The 16,214-nt window shown below is 42.5% G+C and overlaps 2 protein-coding genes and 1 long non-coding RNA gene across 3 annotated transcripts; 1 reads left to right on the forward strand and 2 right to left on the reverse strand.

Moving 5' to 3' along the window:
- Positions 1-235: 235 nt before the first annotated feature.
- On the reverse strand, positions 236-9,530 carry LOC118288758 (jupiter microtubule associated homolog 1). Its single transcript, XM_035615225.1, has 5 exons — positions 9,232-9,530; positions 6,447-6,589; positions 3,524-3,672; positions 2,734-2,761; positions 236-789 (listed from the first exon to the last, which is right to left on the reverse strand). The coding sequence occupies exons 1-5, from the start codon at positions 9,285-9,287 to the stop codon at positions 641-643; spliced, it is 525 nt and encodes a 174-aa protein (XP_035471118.1). The 5' UTR covers positions 9,288-9,530; the 3' UTR covers positions 236-640.
- Positions 3,043-3,749, forward strand: LOC118288760. Its single transcript, XR_004785918.2, has 2 exons — positions 3,043-3,176; positions 3,461-3,749. It is a non-coding gene; the product is annotated as an uncharacterized LOC118288760 (long non-coding RNA).
- Positions 9,531-10,157: 627 nt separating the features above from the next.
- Positions 10,158-16,049, reverse strand: LOC118288759 (small ubiquitin-related modifier 2). Its single transcript, XM_035615227.2, has 4 exons — positions 15,892-16,049; positions 14,607-14,738; positions 11,904-11,975; positions 10,158-10,918 (listed from the first exon to the last, which is right to left on the reverse strand). Exons 1-4 carry the CDS (start codon positions 15,910-15,912, stop codon positions 10,856-10,858), a joined length of 288 nt encoding a protein of 95 aa, XP_035471120.1. The 5' UTR covers positions 15,913-16,049; the 3' UTR covers positions 10,158-10,855.
- Positions 16,050-16,214: the final 165 nt, after the last annotated feature.

Here is a 16,214-nt window from a genome sequence, read left to right on the forward strand (position 1 = left end):
GATTACTTTGACTGGGCAGACTTCCAGTCAGAGAGCCTGTGTCTGCTCTCAACGGCCGCAGTCTTCAGGCTCCATCTCAGTGAACATAAATAATGTTCAGCAGAATGTGTGGAGCCATTTCAGCACAAGAAACTGAAAAGGATGAGAAGTTAAATATTAGTTCAAGTTAAATGTTATGTTCTATTCATTAGTATTACATGACCATTACGACTAAAAAAGGAAGAATCAGCCCGAGCAAATTCATATCAATCTTTATTGTATTTAGAAATCCACGCATCAAATCTTTTTTTAATTATTTTTTTTCCTTGACCATTTACAACAGGGAAGAATGAGAGACAAGCTAAATGTCATGCCTTTCCCAGCAGGCGCGATGCACTACAGGATGGGCTGAAATGGAAGGAGAGGGTGGGAATACATAAAGTGCTTTTGTCAACATTTTCTTCTTTTAATAGAAAAAAGGATCAAAACAAAAAGGTTTGAGGGCGGAAGGTGAGGACAAGCGATGGGGGTGGTGTCCAGGGACGTGTCAGCATGAGTGCATGTGGAGAGGGTGACATGTTGATGAGGAGGCAGAGAGTGGTGGGGGGTAATTATCTTTAAAAAATAAAAAAAGGTGTTTGAATGAAAAAAACAAGTGGTCTCAACCCAGGATGAGGCTGGACTTTCCACCAGGTGGGTTTCTTCGGCCACCCGGGGTGACCATGGCATCTCCCGACGGGGCAGAGGGCTGTGGTGCCTCCTTCTGCTGCTCTTGCTCCTCGTGCTGAACCTCCGCATCATCGGGACACTCTGCAGACGCGACATGAACACACAACAGTTACCCAGAGCGTTCAACTGGAGCCGATATTTCATTGAATGCAACTGCAGACAGTCAAACACCACACTATCAGCTAAAAAAAACCCTACTTGGATGAGATATTATCCTCAGCAGCGCTGCCCTACGAAGGCTAATCTCAGATGGTAAACTGTGACGGATGAATGTCATATAATTCCTTCATTTTATATCTTTTAAGATTTCCTTACGACACAAACCCTGATATAGACCATGGACGCCACAAGACTCAACAATGCCCTTGAGAAAAAGTAATACAGGGGTATATTATATGGGGTATATTGGTGTTTTTCATCTTTCCATCTAGCATTTGTTAATGATTACCTTGAAAAGCACTATTATACATTAATTAACACTTCGTAAAATTATAAAATCAAATTTATAAACCTACTACAATTCCACTACAGTCCAAGTCTGAGTACAGTTTAAATTTAGTTGCTTAATGTGTAGTTAGACCTAACAGCGTTAACCAAACATAGAGAAACAGTTATATCGTCGTTGATGTCTGTTCACAAATGGATACACAAGACCCTGAGTAAAAGAAGGCAATTAAATAAATACAATTTTAGTTTCTTAAAACGCTACTTGCGTGTAGATTAGAGGCCCAATCGCAGATGAAAATGTTTGTTTTTGCAAAGATCCACATTAGTGTTGACAGGGTATTTATATCATCAAAATTGTTCCATTCAATTACAGGAAATGGCTCTCCAGTTACACAGCTAAAACCAAACCAGTCAAAATAAAGCAGCTGTTACTGGGTTTCAGTTACAGCTGCTCTACTGTGACTGGTCTGGTTTTAGATGTGTTTTGCAGTAACTGAAATCTTAACATGCAACTTCTACATGAAAAATTGCAATTTAAAAAAACAAAAAAAAGGGTCCAGAAGTCAGACCATTGTTTCCAGTAAAGTGACTATTGACTTAATATTTAGTCACTGCATTTTGGTTTTGTAGGCTAGAATCCACTAAGTGAGGGGAGACGGCTCTGTGATAAAACCACAGTGGGGCTCTTGTTGTCCATTAGTGTCTGAATTGCCGTAGAATCTGCACAGTGAAGGGGACTTTTTGACCTACATGTCACAAATGAGGGCAATGCTCTTTTTTTTTTTGAAGGAAGGAAGGAGACTCAACTTCCAAATATTCTCAGCTCGACACCAGAGGGAGTGGAGGGGCTTCAGTGACTACTGCATTAATCATAGGTTTATAGGCCTGATGTCAAGTTTATTCGTCCTACACAGCCCGATGAAGCTCACATTTAAACTCTGTATCTGGGCAAGACAACACAATCTCATCTACACCAAACCGCCCATTCCTGGCTGACCTACCCAGTGTGAGAGGTCATTGTTTCTCAGGTTTGTGGAGAAACTAATTACTGATCACACAGTGATGACTGACGTTTTTGAAAATATGTTAACATTAACACACGAAAAAAGAAAAGCAGAGCAAATAAGTGACTTCAATTTTTAAACATTCATAAAGACGTGCGGTGAAACCCTCCATTATCCGAGGATCTGGCCTCTCTAACAAACATGCACCTGGAGGTTAATAAAAAGCTTTTTCATACTAAGTGAGGCCTGCCATCAAAGAACAGCTGCCTGACTACAGACAACCGCGCCATCATGACAGGGGAAAACCACATCAAGGCGATCATGTGATGTTGACTTTGAAAGAGAGAACATGTGTACTGTATCTTAAAAAAATAGTTACGATATGCCAGCAACATATGGGACAGAGCCAGTCCACACAATCTGATCTTTGAAGAGGCGAGTGAGGGTGGAATCTGTTGGACTGTACCATGGAGTCATTCACTGAATAATCTAAGTCATGCACTGCTGGTTAGACCGAGTGAAAGTGTGACAGAAAGCCCTTTTCATAAGCAGCAGAAGAGTTCTGGATACTTACCATCATTGACTTCCTGGCCATTCTCAACCTACAATGAAAACATGAGACAAGAATATCAGACATTGCTCAATGAACAAACTGATGTCTTCACCTGTATAACAAGAAAAATAACAAACCCTTCTTGTTTTTTCTTTATCGAAAATTCTACAGCTTCTACTTCAGGTGCCCTGACATGCAGATTCTGGATAATTTTTAAAAACTGCCATTGCTGCCAGAGATAACAGATCCTCTGAAAAATGTTCTTAGTCCACGAGGAAATGTTGTTATTCATAACCCCTAAGCTGAAAGAAAAAAAGAAGTGCACAGAAAGACAATTGTCACAGAACCATCCTGAAGTTCATTAATGAAACAGAAGCTTCTTCAGACAGTCAGCAAAATTCCCAGCATTTAATGGCACCACTACTGAGCTCTCTGGATCTTGAGATGTGGCATGTGTCTGGAAGGTAAGTCAAGTATTTGTTTGACTAAGATCCTGTTTCCCCTCTTTGTTTATACTTCATTCAAATTTCTCAGCTAGAAAATTCAGCCCATGTCTTCAGTCAGGCCTGGATCATTCCCAGAATAAAAAATTAAACCTCCGCCGGGATTAAAAATGTCAGTGGAGAGTATCTATCAAATAACATTCTGGGTCAGTTTCAAATGGATGGATAAAAGTCATCCATCCACCACTGAATGTTCCACTGAACTGGTTAGAATTATTCTTAATCTATGACCATGTGCTTTTCAGCCCCATAAACTAGGCCGCGGCTCTGTTGTGGAAACAACGTCCGTCAGTCTAAATGCGAGGTACCTCTTGTCTCTGGCCCCAGACCATGGCTGCCCCAGAGTTGTGGATGGTGGTCAGTTCCGGCTGGGGGTTCTTGGGGAAGAGAAGAGGCTGCTGGCACCGCCTCAACGGGGCCGAGGGCTCCCCGCACAGGGTCCCTGCGGCTGCCCCAGCTGGGAAGGGAAGAGACAGATGGACAGCGCAAGCACCTTAATAAAAGACTGACAAGAAATTGCAATAAGTACTAATACTTCAGCTGTCATTGTGCTCTTTTTAATTTTTTTATTTAATTTCTGGCCAACAGATTATATTTAAGCTAGACAGGAAACATAAGACAAATGACGAAAACATGACTCCGGTTGCAAACCAGCAGAGTCATAACACATTGTACACTAATCCAATTAGCCACAAAACCACCCCAGACCCCTCAATGTTTCTAACAAATGCTCACCACAAGATTCATCTTCTCCGATTTGAGTAAACATCAGCTTCAATTTGAGAATTTCACCGAAGATAACATCAGACAAAATCGCAGTGAATCAACGGGAAAACATCACCAAATCCGCTTGGGGCGTCTGCAACAGACCCAGAAACATGGTGGAATACTTCCAGGCAGACGACCAGAATGCCAAAACCCACATAACACCCGTAACCCCTGCGTCTCCTTTAGCAGAAAGAGCATTAAAAACCCTGCGTTTGGCCTGGTGTGGAGAGGCAGGCTGTGCTAACCAAAGCCACATAAGGTAACAGCCCAGAGTGCCAGGGAGGGGACAGAGCGTCTTTGTCATGAGGGGATCAACGACTGCTGGAGAAGCAGAGGAGTGGCCATTGTTGTTAATGGAGTGAAGTGAATCAGCTCTGTTGAGAGCTTCTATCGCTCAACAAGGAGCTGCTTCACTACCGGCTCCACGTTTCTGAATCTGATCAGTTCACTGGACAGTGAGCGCCGAACGGAAAATGGAAGATTAGACTAGATTGATGGGCTCAACAGCGACGCATTATGCTATCATCACTATATCACATAGTATATCATATAGTCTTCTACTTAACCGTATAGACCTCCTGGGTCCATTATACAAATGCATGATATCAACGGTCGGCAAGCTTGAGAGACAAGAACAGCAGTCAGTCGTGTTGCTGCTGGTAGTTTTGGCTTCGTCTCTGATTACAGTGCTCAACATGTGGCCAGAGGCTGAGGGCAATTCAACAAACCCAACAGCTCTGGTATCTTAAAACCCCCAAAATCCCAACCAACAACCTGCCAGAGACTCTGGCTGAATAACAATATACTTATGCGTCAGCACGAACAGAGCATCAGCACATTCCATCAGGCAAACTGCTTTTTAATCATTTTTAAAATCCTGACCAAGACTTTGAATCAGAGATTTTACCGTCTGAAGGACACATTTGGCACACTTGAATATCCATCAGTTTGAATATGTAAATAAAAACCTTTTTTCTTAATCCATAACTCCTGATTTACCCATTAATATTTCATGTGCATTAACAAAGGTTGTGGGATTAGATTCTGAGATTTCTGAGTCTCCTGAGACAATTAAGAAGGATTAAATTCCATTAATCAAAAGAATTAAAAGAAGACACTTGAAAAAACTAAATAATGTCCTGGTCACTCTGGATGATCCTTTTTTTTTTTGCCAGACTAAACAGACATTGTTTGAAGCCGTCAGTAGTTAGTTGTAAATGTCCAAAAGCAACAGCCAAAGTTGTGCTTACTGGTCTGCCCATTTTTGTCAGACTTTCAGTGCCTGGTCCCGTGCTATGCAAAAAAAAAAGCATGTAGTTCGAATTATTAGAGAGACAGGAGGACAGCATGCCAAAATAATCGCCAGAGTTCAGACACAGGCCAGACACGCTGCAGAATACTTATGAAACCCGTTAAATGCAATAAACTTTGCTCATTCAGGCAGAAACAAATGAACTTGACCTGGACCCAACTGAGACAATGCAAACAGATAAAGGGCTTTACTGTCAGCAGCTGTTGGCTGTAGAGTTCAGTGATGATGTTAGGGTCAATTCGTCATTGTCTCACACATCCTGGAAGTTTGATCCACCATGTGCATCAGTTTTCTACAAAGTGGCACCAGTGAAGAGACACGATTCGTCATGGCTCTGGAGCAGCTTCACAATCCTGAGCTGACATGGAATCCTGGTGTTGTACAGTTTGAATTTTCCACTTCATGAATGTTATCCTATCTTTGAACCCTCACCGAACACTGACTAGCTGAGTAAAAATGTCAATCCGTAAATACAAACAACAAAGATAATATATACTAAAGGGTGAATTATGTTTAGCTTAAGCTTTACCAGGATTATAATAAACATAACTGGCATGAACAATAATGTCAGTCTATATTAATTTTTCATTTAAGCCTCTCTGGCTGTATGCTTGCTGTGACCTTGACATCTCAAAGCCATTTGCAGGTCTCCGCGCTGCTGCATTCGCCTGCCTCTCCCCGTGTACTCAAAATAAAACTTTCCTCATGTCTATGGAAGGCAACACATTTCACCAATTGGCAAATTTTTTATCTGACCTATTTCTTTCCAGTGAGGGCTGATCCTCATCCCCATGTAACAAAGCCTAGCTTTAAATTACCCTTGCAGTGCTCCAGGGCTTTTTGGCCATTACACTTGTGGGATGTTCTGTCTGAAAACCCAAATGGAAAAATACTAAATAACACTTCAGTTTGTATCTTTTCCGAGCTCAAGTTTAAGGAATTAATACCATGGTGCTTTTTGCATACTTAAGGCTTCTGGTAGTCCTGCCAACTTTTGCAAGATAGAACTTGCTCATACACTGGTGCAAAACACAAACCACTGCTAATGTTGCCTTGAAATTCAAAACCGTATTGTTTTCTTCCATCTGGCTCCGATATCATCTCATGGAAAACTATATAAGCTAAGTTCGAGTGATGTTAGACTGAGTTACTTGGTGGATTGTTCCTCCGATGAGCATGGGGGTCGTCAGGTTCCGCGAAGATGCTAGAGGCCATCTTGTTCTTGCGCTGGGGGGTCCCGTTTTCATCGGTGCCTAAGGAGAAGCTCGACTCCCCACCTGGCGGTCGTAGTACCCTGAGGAGTAACAGATCACAAAAAAATACATAACGTCAGTTGCCAACCACACGTCCATCCCCCACTCTTTACACCAATTTAAAACGCAAGGCCTGCGTGTCACACGCCATTGATCTGACACACACACACACACACACACACACACACACACACACACACACACACACACACACACACACACACACACACACACACACACACACACACACACACACACACACACACACACACACACACACACACACACACACACACACACACACATCAATCAATAGAAAATAAATAAAACCTTCTCCCTACTCCACCCTAACCATTTCAAACACATTCCACCCACACAAAAAACACACACACACAGGCTACCAGCAAGGTCTGCGATCTAAGCCCCGGCTGTCAGCCCGTCAGACAGACAGTCACAATCTTTGCCCTGCAGCTGACTCCAGTCACATAGAATCACAGCGCTAGCTGGCTAGCTGCTCCCTCTCCTCAGTACAAATTCCTTTGCAGTGACACACGAGGGGGTCGGTGTCAGTTCTTGGAAGCATTTGTAACGCCATTATTTAATGAGCAAACACAATTCAGTATCACGTTTGGGTCAATGCTACACAATAGAGGTGGAAAATCTGAGGTCCAAAGTTAATATAGGTCACCTAATAAAAGAAGACTAGAGCAATATTAGCGAGCCTGCATGCAGGCCGCTGCGTGGTAAACAATGACCACAATCATCAACATTCCTTCCACCATTAGCTGAACAAAAGGAAAGCGATAATGAGCAGGGAACCCCCCCCCCCCCTCCCCTCCCTTGCCTTGCTGAAGGACAGTTGGGGTGGATGGGAGAAACTGATGTGTTTGCAGAGATCGTGCTTGACCCCTCCCTCTTTTGTTTTCGACTCCCCAGCAAACTCTCCTCTCCCCAGTGTCCCTGAAGCCACCAGCTGACACACAAGCAGCTGTCCGAGGGCCAGGCGGACATATGGAGTCCAAAAAAACACCTCGGCTTATGGAAGCAGAACAACAAAAGGAGGCGACTACAGGGAGAAAAATCCACACCACGTGGACTGCTGCAAATTTTCAATTCTTGTACGAATTGGACACACACACATACACACATTAGGGTCCGTCACACTTGGATGTGACAGTAATGCCTAAACCAGACTTCACCTCCCGGGGCCAGAGAGGATGAGCTCATGCTTTCCACAAGGATTGCGACAGGGGGAAAAGCTCTTAGCTGCCTGGCAGCAGACCCCACCCTAGAATGAAACTGCAAATAATATCAGTGAAATGGCATCAGAGATGTGTTGTGTGTACAGAGGCTGAGGGGGCAGCCTGGGGCGGATGGAGCCGGGGCAGATAGAGCTGAGGCACAGAAAGTCAAAGATGGCATGTCTGATAAGGGTGTGGAGGCTTGGGATGGCCTACAAAACGTTTTTTTAGCCTGATTCTGTTCCAAGTCGCTCGTCTCCTTCGGTCGGCCGACAGCAGAAATGACCAGCAGCGCATATGGGGGGTTAGGGGGGTTTAAAGGAGCAAAAGCAAAAGAGCTAAGGGAAGATTTACGGGCTTAGCTAGCTCAAAGCCCCCACCCAAGCCCCCGCATCAATCCGCGCACACCATGCGACTTCAAAACGCCTGGTGCCTGACCGAGATGTGACACGCTCACTCGGCAAAGTCATCGAGTGCTTGTGTTCCCTTAAAAAAAAAAAAAATCGAATATAAAGCTGTCGTAATACAAAGGCTTTTTTTCACGCCCTTTGCATTGCTTTCACTGCAAAGGGATGAGGACTGCATCCAGACGAGGCGCATCACTTACTGGAAAAGCGATGACTGCGTGCCTGGAGGATGACTGGTCTTCTCAAGGTGTACCCCCCCCCCCATCACACACACAAATATGAAGCTTTAACAGACATTGTGCATCACACTCATCTGTTGAAAATGGACATTATCCAAGTTTCTATAGACGTACACCGCCCACACACACACACACACACACACACACACACACACACACAACCATCGATGAACCAAAGCAGGGAGATAATGAAAAATGCAGAACCCCAGTCTGGTCTGGGATTCTTCCTGTAATCAATCACACATTTGGCAGTTTCCTTACACAACAACAACAACAACAACAACAAGCCACAGATAACAAGCGGATCATTATTCAGAGCGTCACACCGTCGAGGCACATTTCCCCCTGCAGGAAGCGAGCTCCGACTTGAACAAAAAGACAGAAAGTTATCAGGCACAGTGGGCCACGGCCAGTGTGGAGCTGACGTCACGAGATGGCCTGCTCCGCTTCTCCCCTCCAGACAACGGAGAGAGAAGATTCTCCTCGGAGTTTCTTGTCCCTCCCTCCCTCCTTCCTCTTCCACTCGCATTGTTCCGCTCAGCTCGAGGGAGGTCGACGGAACTGCCTCGTCGTGGCTCCATGCTTGTGGCGCATCAGACAGCCAATGAGATTAAGTTAATTAGCAAGACTATGTGACAGTTTAGCTAAATCCAGAACGATCCCCTCGCCAGCCACCAGCGGGGCTAACGGCGGGCGGCGGCGGGCGGCGGCACAGAGCTGCTAGCTTAGGAGCCTCGTCCGCATCCCACTTTCTTTTGTTCCTCCGTCAGAAAAGGGCGTCCGCGCTCCTTCTTACCTGGAGCTGCTCTTCGCGCCGGGTTCCATTCCCTTGTAGGTGGTCGTCGTCGTCATCTTCGAGGAGTGCGTCGGTGAGTCTGGCGGCGCCGACGAGTGAGTGGGAGAGCGATAAGAGAGACGGTTGCCTCCTCCGTTCCTGCAGAGATGCGACGAGAAGTCGACTCCACCCGTCACTGAAAAACATAACGACTCCCAGATCCGCTGGTTCTGCGGTGCCAGCCCACGAGACCCAGCCCACCGGCGTTCGGTCCGCTCTGATTGGACAGAGCGTCGCAGAACTCCGCTCCCATTGGACGGAACCTCAGCGATCGCCTGTCTCGTCGGTGACCAGGCGGCGGAGTCCAGATCCCCCAGGGCCTGGTTTTGTGCCGGTCTAATCTCTAATTATTGATCATGACAATCTGCAAAGAGGTTTTTAAAGGTACAGGAAAACCTTGGGTACATTTTAACCTCCAGCTGATGAAGATCTTTGGACTTCAACCTTACGTTTTCTAGCAAAGATGAAGATGAGTAATAATACTTAGGATATTAATTTGGGTCTGTTGTTTTTTGGATTTTTTTTCCTTAAAAAAAGGTAAATTAGATGCTTAAGCATTCTTAAAATGACAACAAATGTAATGATACAAAGCCTCTCAAACACCACAAGACTATTCTTAATGTAAGTGCAACACAGGCTTTGAGTTTCCACATGATACTTTTGTTGGTGTAATTTAACCAGGATTTAAGAAGAGAAGCCTCTCTTCTCCAGCAATGAATTAAAAAACTGTCTTCTAGTATGAAATTGTGAACACACTGCACATTGTTCTGCACAATGAAGGTCAAACATCCAAGAGACTACAGATTAATTTTTTTAACATATGTTGTGTTACTGCCTAGTAGAGGGTCAGACAATTACACTGGAGAGCCAGACAAAAATAGGGAAAGTTTGGAAAAAGACAATAGCTTTATTTTAACAGGCATCTTAATAGACAAGAAATATGTTTATTTAACTGAAACATCTCTTCAGGCTTCCCAGAATTTGAAGTTAGGCCTAGTTAAATGATCAATCAAAACCTTTCTCTACAAATCAGCTACAATATAAAAAATGTATAAAATCAAATATTTTTTTTCTGAAGAGGAGAGAAACCAAATGGCAACCCAGCCCCATTCCCACAAAGGACATACTGTTCACTAAGCGATTGCCTGCCCCAAAATAGTTCACTTTAACAGATTTGCTGAACACTGACCAAGCCTATCCCAATGACATTTGGCCAGTAAAGTTAGTTACTGTATATCACTCCCAACTCTATCACTAGTCCTCTCTGTGGTGTGCAATCTTGGAAACAAACTGTTCAAAATGGGAGGGGGGTGGCATTTAACATTTACCACAATACAGCTTAAAACAAACAGAACCTGACCTCAGGGTGATCTGGATGTGGTTTATGTACAAAAACGGAGAAGTAACAGGGGCAAGAATGAAAATACTATACAGCAGTTATGTGTGGCAGAGAAATGACAACATCGTCTGAGTGGGATACTGTCAGGACAACAGGACAAGTTGCAAAGAAGCTGCAGCCGCTGTGTATCATAGGCTGGGAAGGTTGGTTAGGTTGAGGAAGGAAAATGGTGGCGAATGTGGTCGATTAAATCAGGCCTCCCGTCTGTTGTTGAAACACGTCAATTGTATCTTCATCTTCCATTTCCAACTATTAAAAGGAGAAAAAAAAGTTATTTAAACAGTTGTAAGAGTTTATAAAGCAAACAGTGTAAAGTGACAGGGAATTCTATATAAAGTAGAGAGACAGACGCATATGTCATGTCAAGATGTTACAGTCGTATATTATACTATACTAGGACTGTCAATAATTATTCTACATTTGATTATATAATTGCATTAAGTGAATAAATAAATGTCTGAAACTCCACCCAAACCGCCACGTCTTGACTCATATTTTACACCATAATCTGCATATTCAAGTAACTATGTCTCTCGTTTTATTGGTTTGCCCTCTTATGGACATTATTTGCAAACAAAACCTTTATTTTATTTTTTTAAATAACGAATAATCAAACATTATTTTCGGCCAATTCCGACAGTGCTAGTCCATTCAAACACAATAAGGCAAAAATGGCAGCACTGCAGCCAAAGTGAAAAACTGTCTTCGGCGATCGCAGCGTGCATAGACAGGCTTGCACAGCACTTCAATAGTGTGCAAGAACCTGCAAGTTGCGTCTACTCCAACCTTGAATTGCAGCGAGCAAATCAACCTCATCCTACAGTGTCATATTCAACACAAGTTTGAGAAAACGCCAACTGAAATTGAGTTTGGTGTGCTCTGACTGCCAGAGACATCTACATTCGCCCGCTGATAACATATTCTCATTGTGATTCATCTTTCATTTACATTGTCGGGATGATCATCATGTACATTTATCGACTGTTTAATCAAATCAGTTATTTTTGTGTTCTACACTTACACTGGATAATTCTGTGTGCACATTACACCACTTCAACATGTATTTAACAGTCGACAAGAAAAAAAGGAAATAGCACAAATAAAGGGAACTGACATAGGCATCCACATGTAAGAGCACAGAGTTATGTTTTAGGGCAAAAGGGTGCACTGAGAATGCACATTTTGTAAGTCCACTCCTATATTCAGTGACTTGTTTTCAGTACATCCAACCCACCTGTGCTGGTGTGTCTGTCTCATTTATCGGTTGTCCATCAAATCTGAACCTGATTTGCCTCATCGACAGTCCCTGGAGAGACAAAGACATAAAAACTTTGTTTTATAACCCTCATTTGTCTACTGAAAGAAACCATTACCTTCATCCATTCCCATAAATTGTTACAAAGACAAAACTCAATCTCAAGGAGATTTTTACTTTTAAAAATTAGCAGCCTAATGGTGCATTAACTCCAGATCTGACGCAAATTATACGTGTGATTAGGTTACATCCAAAGTCAATGCAAAGGTGTGAATTCCGCTTGTGTCGGGCAAAGCAAAGGGTGCGACGCGAATAAGATGCAAAATTTGAGAGAGAGAGAGAGAGAGAGAGAAAAGGGAAAAGAGCTTTGTTCACAATTCTACAATGAAGCAAAGGCACAAAAAACTAAAGCTGCTTTCAGACATGAACTGAAGTCCAGACATTTTCCGGAAATTTTCCTGCCAGCTCCCTAGTACATTTTGCATTAATTAGACAAGGAACAAAATTCTGCTTGAAAAATTTATAATAAGAAAATGTTTTTAGTTAGGATACTTCTGTCACACAGCACCAGCAGGGATTTTCATTGAAAGAGCAATGCCCAAATTGCCTTGTTTAAGGTACAGTATGTCTTCTGAAATGTGAGGTTCTCCTGTTGCGAAACAAAGATAAAGGAATAATGAAAACATCTTGTTTTCACTGCAGTTTGAAAATAATCTTTTGACCTCCTGGCACTCATATCGGAATTGGATTCTCTGGCTTCCAGAGAGTTGAACACTCATTTGACTTTGAAATTCAGAGAAAGGTTAGAGGCTGTGTTTTATTAAATATTTTCTTCTTAACATTTAGGTATAGATATCTTAAGAATGTAAAGGTTGTTGTCAAACTTAAGGATTGTTTTTGTAGCATAGGGATCTCAGTCTTAATCAAGATTATGATGCAACTTTAAGAAATGAACTGGCACTCCTCCTGTTTTTAACTACTTCAAATAAATCAAAAAGAAAGAGCCAACATTTTCTGCATATCATTATAGCAAGTACCCTGGCAAATGATGACCTCAGAACTGATATATTCATAACTAAGTAATTTATCAGAATCCCATCTTGAAATAAGGCAGTTTGCTTTAGGGGGTGGGAGACAAAGCCTTAAACTGTGTTCAGCTATAGAGGTAAGATACACATTGACCTTTTTGACAGAAATAGAAGAGCTGTAGAGCCAAGCGTGATCATAGCCAGTAAAAAAGGACTGATAACTCTTTTGGGGAAAAAGACTGAAAACGTGACCATGATGTATACGTTTTTAATGAAAACCATCTGGCTATCTCTGGCATGACCGGTTAAAGGTCATACTGCTATGTCTTTAGAGGTCTTGTATGTGATGTGTGTACAGGACCTAGCTGCAGTACTAAGGACTCAGGTAGATCTTGACAGCGCCAACATTCTGAACTGTCAGCTTTTAAATTAAGTTAATATCTTCATAAAGAAAGACTTCATGTAAAATAAAAACCACAGTTAACATCATTTTGAACACATACTTCAAACGGGAAGTAGATTTGTTAAATTTGCTTATATTGAACTACTCACATACTAGAAGTGAATTTTGTACTTCCACTGGTAATTGTCTTCAATCGAGATTAAACATATGCATAATTCACAGTTGTTGCTCTGAACCATCAAGTCCTTCAAATAATTATTTAAATATGATGTAAATGCATACTAGCTTAGCAACATAGTTGTTGCGAGTCATGCTCCATAGTTGTTGTTCTTTGATGAATATTTAGGCTTAAAAGGTCTCTGCAGTGCTTAAAATGTTCCACTCTGATAGGCTTCCTTAATGGGAGACATTTTGACATGGCTGATTTGGATAATCTCCTGCTGCGTCCGTCATACCCAAAAGCTTGGGTGTAACTAATCACTGTAAATAACTTTAATAAATGTTGGATTACATTCAGATGGACCAGATCCAGGGCCTCAGAAATGTGCCCTAACCCTAACCCTTTTACTCACTCCCCGAAAAATTAAAAATCAGTACAGGTAAATCTTTAGTCACAGAGGGGCGGTATGCACGAGAGAACAGTTGAACAGAAGAAAATGATAGTCAGATGGTTGTGTGACGTGTGAATTGTAATGCAATGCAGTGATTGTTATTTGTTATAACATATAATAACTGATTAACATTTGGAGCTGAAGTGCACAGTGTGCTTTTACAGAGCAGGGCTGACATTAAGTGAGAACTGTATGCTTGTCACGTGAACATGCACAGTAAAAATGATATTTAATAAGTTGCAGAGGTCTGCCTGCCTGCAGAGGATGGTAAAAACTCTACGTATGTTTAAACGGGCCACCGACAGGGGCAAGATTTCAAAGGCAAAGAGCACTGCACACAACTCTGCAGCGAAGCAACTGCGCAAAACGTTTGTGAGATCTTTGATGTTGTGTAAAACGATTTGTATCATTATGGAACTATGGTGGGACAAATATAAAGGAAAAAGAAAAAGAAGGTCTGTGCTGCTTTAGTGCACCCTGTGCAATAGCTCTCTACACCCCCCACCCTGCATTAGGGAAGCACTAAACCAGTGGTTCCCATACAGGAAACAACTAAACCATCATCCTGAAAAAAACAAAAAACATCATCATCCAAACACCATCATTCAGCAATGGCTTACTGATGCTGTGCCATGCCCACCTGTCTCTCGCAGTAGGCCTTCATGAGTTTGATGAGCGGCGTGTGTCTTTTGATCTTGAACTGCACTACAGATCCATCCTGACCTGCTACCTTCAGGTTTATGTGTTCATTGTTTTCTGTCTTGACTGCTTCCTGAGGGATGGAGCCAGAGAGAAAAGCATGGTTAATGAAAGCAGGCAGAGCTGGAGTACTGATTCATTAGTTAGCTGATCCATTAAACAGAAGAAAAAAAGATCTGTAAGCATCTGTCAGTTTTATAAACACAAATACCATACTGGTTAACACTTTACAGATACAAACAACTGCATTTCTCTCTCTTTTATTTAAAACCAAATACTTTTTCCCCGCACCAAAAGCGGTAATTTTTGTCGGTTTGGGCTCTTGTGACCCATAATTGGCAGCTATTATTATTGTTTACATTTTATAGACTAAACAATTAATTTGATTAATAAAAATAAGAGGTTTGGGTGAACAACACTTCCAACACATAAGTGAAGGTAAGTAGGGCAGCATGATATACAAACAACTGTTTTGGGTGTTATTTAGCCTTCTCACATTGGTTTAAAAGGGTTGGACAAAATAATTATGTTGAACATCTTTCAACATAACTGAGCTAAACATTTCAACCACTACAGATATCCCCTTCTGTTTGCTGTTGTTGACAACATTGTTCCTGCAACACGAGGAGAATGTGAAATATGAAATAATCAATTTACTGCAATAGCAAAAACAGACCATGTCACCACGACGTTATTGCTAAACGGATCCTGAAATTAGTTTCCACAAAATATATTTTTACAAAACTTTCCTGGAGCCCATTTCCCTTTGTTTACATTCTGTAACAGGGGCGTGTAAGATGATCAGGACAAGCCACAGCCTGATATCAGCAAAGAGATGATCAAGATAATAAAAAAAAGGAAATACCACAGTATTTATAGGCATATGCCCATTCTTACAGGTTTGCGGCAGCTTTCTGCACAAACTCCCTCTCATTCGCCCCGAATTACCGCAAACACACACGTTGCACTGAGGATGACACTAGCTGTCTGGTGTGTGTGTGTGTGTGTGAGAGAGAGAACAAGCAAACAGCGATCTGCGCGCCCGTGGATGCGCGTTCACGAACCTTCCGGTCTATCAAAGTAGGGATGGCTGGTAGTTGAATTTTAGCTCTCAACTTTCACCATGTGAAACTGAAGACGTGGAGATGGCCGTGTTTTCATGAGCCACCTTGCCGCAGACCCGGTGATTTAAAGTAGTATTTTAAAAACAACATGGAGAGACTCACCTTTGGTTTTTCATCAGCCATGGTCACTCTTTTGGCGCTTCTCTACGCTGCCACACAAAGAATACGAGTACGCGCACGTACCCGTCCCCGCTAAAAAAATTCGAAGCGAACGTGCGCGGCCACGTGCCATTGCGCGTCCACTGCGCTGGACACTGAATGGCTGCAGGCAGTCACGAGGCTGAAAGCGCGGTCCGTGCATGGGCGGGAGAGTCTCAATGCGCGTCAGAGAGGCTCTCAGCGACACATGCACGCGCACAGTGATCTTATACTCTACTTTTTGTTGTAAGGTTTACAGGGGTAGTTATCCCTCTATATGCACTTCA

Source organism: Scophthalmus maximus, chromosome 17 (genome assembly GCF_022379125.1).
Source record: "Scophthalmus maximus strain ysfricsl-2021 chromosome 17, ASM2237912v1, whole genome shotgun sequence".
In the NCBI taxonomy this organism is placed as follows: domain Eukaryota; kingdom Metazoa; phylum Chordata; class Actinopteri; order Pleuronectiformes; family Scophthalmidae; genus Scophthalmus; species Scophthalmus maximus.

Bases quoted from the DNA above. Each gene is read 5' to 3' on its own strand.
- LOC118288758 (XM_035615225.1), bottom strand. From the start codon at position 9,287: ATGACGACGACGACCACCTACAAGGGAATGGAACCCGGCGCGAAGAGC. The intron at 6,590-9,231 runs GTAAGAAGGAGC...GTTACTCCTCAG, and splicing joins GGCGCGAAGAGCAGCTCCAG to GGTACTACGACCGCCAGGTG. The intron at 2,762-3,523 runs GTACCTCGCATT...TTTTCATTGTAG, and splicing joins TCTGGGGCCAGAGACAAGAG to GTTGAGAATGGCCAGGAAGT.
- LOC118288759 (XM_035615227.2), bottom strand. From the start codon at position 15,912: ATGGCTGATGAAAAACCAAAG. The intron at 14,739-15,891 runs GTGAGTCTCTCC...TCCATCCCTCAG, and splicing joins TGGCTGATGAAAAACCAAAG to GAAGCAGTCAAGACAGAAAA. The intron at 11,976-14,606 runs GTGGGCATGGCA...TTGTCTCTCCAG, and splicing joins AGGCCTACTGCGAGAGACAG to GGACTGTCGATGAGGCAAAT.